The sequence below is a fragment of the Glycine soja genome, chromosome 2, assembly GCF_004193775.1.
Source record: "Glycine soja cultivar W05 chromosome 2, ASM419377v2, whole genome shotgun sequence".
Classification (NCBI taxonomy): Eukaryota; Viridiplantae; Streptophyta; class Magnoliopsida; order Fabales; family Fabaceae; genus Glycine; species Glycine soja.
The window spans coordinates 11,474,108-11,479,969 of record NC_041003.1 but is presented as its reverse complement, the minus strand read 5'-3'; the positions used below and the strand labels follow the sequence as shown (position 1 = coordinate 11,479,969).

The window sequence follows — 5,862 nt, the reverse complement described above, 5'->3', positions numbered from 1 at the left end:
CAAAGTTTATCTTATTTTTAAATTAATACTTAAAACATTTTTTTTCATAATATAAGTAATATCACTGACATACTGCTAATACATTTTTAGAAACTTCAACAAACATAATAAACATAAAATATGTTTATTCTTTTACTCACACTTCCAAATGCACGCTATATTGGAAATCCTTGTCTCAAAATATTAACATTCAACATGATTAAAAACGAATTAAAATAAATAATCTTACTCTTACATTTTAAAACGATCGAAAAATAAACGCTAGAATAAGAAGTAAAATACTTAAAAATGCAAAAAAAAAACTTATAAAAGTTTGTTTTAAGCCATTATTTATGTTAAACGGTTAACGTTCCTGTTAGGACATGCAAGGCAATTTTTTACCATGGCTACAAATAAAGATGTCAAACCAATTACATTTTTCCATAGTTTATACATGTCCCCAACAAGGGTTTAATCCCAAGTTTATACATTTTGCCAAACTTTATTTGAAGAGACAATAAAACCTACTACCTCAGTGATCTATTCCTCAAAAAAATCAGTCTTCAACAATCACCTTGGCACACAAAAAAAAAAAAAATTAAAAAAACAAAAAAACTGATGAAGATGAGGAAGTGAGGAATTCCTCCCTTCTGGAGAAGGGAGGCATGTATTTATATATAAATATTGTTTCATTCAAGAGCTAAGCAAAAATGGAGACAAAGACAAAAGAAACTGCCATACTAATGTTTACTCCCTCAATGTTAACCTATAATACAGCCCCTAGAGTTTGAAGGGGAAAGAAGGAAACTCCATCACTAAAAGGGAGCAGCAGAAGGGTTCACAACAATGTGCCTAAGGGGGTGTGCAACATCGCCGCCACCAGCATGCTTAACAAACTCCGCCGGAGAGAGGAAGTTTCCATGGCACACACACATGATCCTCACTTCCTCCCCCTTACCATATTTGTACAAAATACCCTCAATTCTTCTTCCATTAGGACCATCCCCTTTTGTAAATACACAAGGCATGTCTTCCATTGAGTTTGTCCCAATGTGTCTTCCCATTGTTTTCGGGGAAGGATGGTGTTTCCTAGATGGATTCTCCCCCTGATCAGCTTTGGAAGTTCTTGTCACATTCTCATTCGTCCTTCCCCCTGAACCCGCAGGATCCTGGCTGCTTTGTTCTTGCGCTGATATATTACTAATAGGGCTTTTTGCTTCACCACAGCTACTTGATCCTGTTGTGTAGAACAAATAACATAACCAAATAGGATCATCTTTCTTTTCTTAAGTCAAGTTGTAAAATATATACAGCCACAAATTCCATCTTTGAAAGAACTTACATTATAGCCAAAGGCACACATGCTTCAACATTATAAAGTAATAAATTCCAATGGCATTGACGCTTCAAGCAAAATGTCAGCACAGAAACAAAGCTACATAGAAATCAAATGCAGGAAAGAGTATATTTTCTCCAAGACTAGCGAATTTCTACTTCCTTTTTTATCCTTTCTCTTTTCTAAATTTATGTCTTGTTTTATTCTCCAATAAGTGGTGAACCACGAGAATCCTTGTAATACCATGGAAGGTGTTAAACACCAATCCGTGAATATTTAGAAAGTAAATGAATGAGCTTAAGAAACAGTAAAAAAAGGTGAAGTTCATTCTTGATCATTCCACTCAAGCTATATTTATTGTATTTCCAACACACAATTCCAGCAAAAACAAATTATTCTAATGCAAGTGCATGCACACACATGGGATTCAAAAGAAATTTAATGTCAAGCCATGGAGTAGATCCTTTCAGGAGAGGAAATTTCAGTTATTCAATGAAAGCAAAATTCTTGCTATACCATCAGCAAAGGATGATAGCAATAAATTAGAATGTTAAGAACTACTATGGATTGATGAATATTTATGTGGCTAGGTTGACATATATATATGTGTGTGTGTGTGTGTGTGTCAGTGGCTATGCCTAAAGCATGTCATTGATCCTAAATGATATTTTCTGTCCTAAGCATGTCAACATAATCCACTAGCATTAGCTTGTTGTTAGTTGACATATGTAAAACCATAATGTTTTTGAAGAGTGTTTTGATAAATGAAGCTATTATCACAATGTTAAACCAAATATATGTGTTCAGATGAGAACTCAATCAAATGTGCCAAGACCAAGACATACTTTTATTGCAACTATCACACAGAGAAAAATCTGTCCTATTTATTTAGGTCAAGTGAAATAGATTAAGAGAATAGCCATGAATGATGATGAGATTCAGAAAAAACCGGAGAACAATAAAGGAAAAAGAAAAACCCTACAATATCTAGTGTGATGGTTGCCTACAATGCAATCAGGAATAAGATTGCAATGGTTCTGGTTTCTAATCCACCCAACCCAATCCATGGCTCCCCCCTTGCCCATATTATCATAGATGAAAGACCAAATGAGGAAACATAAAGAGATAAATGACAAAGTAATCTGCTGCAAATAAGACTGGCAAATCAATATTACAGTAATCTTGCAATATGAGTGAGCATGCACAAACACAAACCATCTGCTGGAAACTAGAATGACATTTGGAACTGTCTCATAAAGCTGAACAACCAAAATAGAGCAAGAAGTAGTATCATTGTCATAAAAATGTTCTTGCATTGACACAGGTATACAAAAATTTAAGAAATAAGTAATAAGTTCCATAAATTTAGCCAAACTTCAGATTCCATAACATCATCCAGCGTATGGATGATTCAACTTTCAATAAGTGTGCATTATAAGGAGATTTGACATCTAGAAACCAGAGCCAGGATGTATAATCCAAAATTGAGTACCTCTCAGGTACCAAGATATGGGTAAAATACAAAGAGTATTGAATTACTCTTTTTCCCACCCAAATTTAAGTTTACCAGAACATATAAAGGTGCTTAGAAACAAACATCAGACAGTGTGTTTGGTTCAATTTATTGTTAACAAATGATGAACACTTTTACATTACCATCTTCAAGAAGTTTCTAAAAAAACAAGTGTTTATTTCTTCAAAAGTAAATAAGTGGTTCCAAATATGTTAATAATAGGAAATGTAATCAATAATCTTTGGTGTTTCACTGATTACTTTAAATGACCAGAGTTTAAAATGGGAATAAAGTAGACTAAAGGATCATGTAATATATTTATCTGTCCCCATCTAGCAACTAGTGATGACAGCTCAGTTCAACGCTGTTAGAGGAAGCTGTGTAAATTAACTCTAAAAATCATAATTGCACTAAAACGTAATGTTAGAGGAATGTCACAGTTTACTTAAATACAGTTCTCTTCCCTTTTGCTGTCATGATTAATTTGAATCTAACTTTTCAAACAATGTTATCCACCAAACATGTGCAAGAGAAACTACAAGAGATTCAGAATAAAAAGTGACTGTCATGTGAGAGGTGAAAAAGAAAACCTCACAATCACACAGTTTGTCATACAAATAATAATCCTTTTCAATACAGAAAGGGACTAATGCATAACAATGAGAAACCCAAAGGGAAGGTGGAAGAAAATTGCCCCAAGTGTATAGCCATTCGAACTTTTCAGAAATACAGTGACCAAAATAAAAAATAAGGAAATAAAAAAAAAATTAAGGGAAGAGATTGATAAGTTAACAACTTCAGTAGGGTAAACTTCAATACATGTATAACACAACACTGTTGAAGGTTGAAAATCAAACTATATTCAGTCCCCCTACAAGTAACAATCACGTAGGTACTCTTTAAGGAACAAGTGACAACAGAATCAAATCTTTTATACTATTCATCACCCTTGTTAGCAACCAATTCACATAATCAATTGAGACATTAAAACAAGCAAGACACACAGATAAAAAGCTACACAAATCACAAGTACACATCAGAACATACCCTCATCAACAATCACACAGTCAAAACACACTCACCACCACACAAAGCAGCACAACCTCAATCTCCATCAAGAAACAATAGTCCAAAACAAACACACAAGGCAACAAATTAAAACAAAAAGGTATAAACTCATGGTTTTAAATAGTGTTCCACAACTGTAATTGCGGCTGCTGTCAAGGTATTTTGACTCACTGCAACGCAACCACAACCACATTAACCGTATTTTCCCCCCAATATAAAGGTTTTCTGACTCACCACAAGGCAACCGCGACGGCAATTTAAAACCATGGTATAACTTAATATTGAAAACAAGAGAAAATTAAACTATAGTACTACACTCATAGACATAAAATATAATAGCAATTTTACCAAGAAAAGCCTTGCTATCCATTTCAGAAAGTGATGAAGAGCTTCCTCCTTGAGAATCAGCTGAGCCGTGAGAAGATGGTTGCCCAAACAATCCTTGAAACCCCTTTCCCTTCCCCATCACATCACCAAGAACAACTTGCTTTCCTGGCACACCCCACCCCGGCGGCGGCGGCACCGCCGCCTCCGCCGAAGAACCGAACTTATTGAATCCCATTGCCACACTCCTCCCTGCCTCCACCTCCTCGCCGGCGCCGGCGACCTCCCGGGATCCCCTCTGCTTCTCCGACCGGCGTCTTTTCGCTTCCATCCGACGCAGCGTCTGCATCTCTTTCCGCCTCCGCCACTCCTCCTCAGTCTCCGTCGGCAGAGACGAAGTCCTCATGAGCGCCGGGAACGCCGCCGCCGACGGCGCCACCGCATCGTCCTCCCGGAAAAGAGGCATTGTCCCCACCACAGAAGAAGAACGCAAAAGCTTCTTTTTTTTGGCGTTCTTGTCCACCCCAAATCTTCCACCGAGAGAAAGACCAAGGTTCAACTCAACCTCTTCATCATCCACCTCATGCTGCTGTTGCTGTTGCTCATGATGGTGATGAAGAACATGATGATGATGATGTTGATGCATCATGTTATTGTTAATGTTGTTGTTATTATTATTACCATCCCTAACAGTAGTAACACCACTCAAGGAAAATCCTTGAAGCAAATCCCTAGGGTACCTCTCCATCTTCTCACACACTACTTCTTTCTCTTCTTCTTCTTCTTCTTGTTTCTGTTGCTGTTGCTGATAACTATGCCTGTTCTTATAATCCTCCATCAATGCCCGTTACACGAAAGCAAAACAACAACATAGAACATCGTGAAGTAACAACACTTGTTGTTGTTCTAACTTCTAACGCATGCTCCTCACACAACACAAGCCGCGTGCGCTGCACAAAACAACAAAGCCCTGGCGGGGTGGCGAGTGGTGATGATTCAAATCAGCAAAACCCATGACACAAAACATGATGATGATGATGATGATGATGATGATGATGGTGGCGGTGGTGGTGATGATGCTTTATCATCGAATGACGCCAAAAAACAGCGCACACCCAGATCGCAAAAACCGCTCCTTTTTTGGTTTCTCCTTCTTCTCTCAAAATTAATGCAATTAATTCGAATGAATATGAATATTAATGAATTTTTTTTTCCTCCTTTTATTTCCACACTCCCCACGAAGCAATTAACAGCAAAAAAAACAAAATCGGTCTCTCGGATTCTGTCTTTCTTGCACGCTTTGGCTTCACAAAAACCCGCGAGAAGAAACGAAAACGAAAGAACGAGAAACAGAGGAGAAGAAGGAGAGTGAGGAGAAAAAATGGGGGAAGAAGGAGAAGGAGAAGAAAAAGTTGCTGTTTTGTTTGAAAGAGGAGGAAAAAGGAGAGAAAGTGAGAGAGGAATAATAATATTTATCCGAGGACGAAAGTGCCCCTGGGATGTGACGGGTTGAATGAGGAAGAAGAGACAAGTGGGTGTCGCGAGGGAAAGGCGCGTAGGTTCCACGTGGCGACATTGACACGATTTTTCACTACGCAGATGATGAGGTCGCTGTCGAGGGGGGACACGTGTCGAATTTAGG

General features: G+C 37.7%; 1 protein-coding gene across 2 annotated transcripts; it reads right to left on the bottom strand.

Moving 5' to 3' along the window:
- Positions 1-401: 401 nt before the first annotated feature.
- Positions 402-5,648, bottom strand: LOC114387443 (ninja-family protein AFP2-like). Of its 2 annotated transcripts, XM_028347644.1 has the most exons (3): positions 5,251-5,634; positions 4,245-4,856; positions 402-1,216 (listed from the first exon to the last, which is right to left on the bottom strand). In XM_028347644.1, exons 1-3 carry the CDS (start codon positions 5,306-5,308, stop codon positions 795-797), a joined length of 1,092 nt encoding a protein of 363 aa, XP_028203445.1. In that variant the 5' UTR covers positions 5,309-5,634; the 3' UTR covers positions 402-794. The 2 variants fall into 2 exon arrangements, with proteins under 2 accessions (XP_028203445.1, XP_028203436.1); XM_028347635.1 differs by having other exon boundaries at positions 4,245-5,648.
- Positions 5,649-5,862: the final 214 nt, after the last annotated feature.

Excerpts from the sequence above, each read along its gene's own strand:
- LOC114387443 (XM_028347635.1), bottom strand. The coding sequence starts at position 5,058 with ATGGAGGATTATAAGAACAGGCATAGTTATCAGCAACAGCAACAGAAA. Across the intron at positions 1,217-4,244 it reads GGATAGCAAGGCTTTTCTTG|GATCAAGTAGCTGTGGTGAA; the intron begins GTAAAATTGCTA and ends TCTACACAACAG.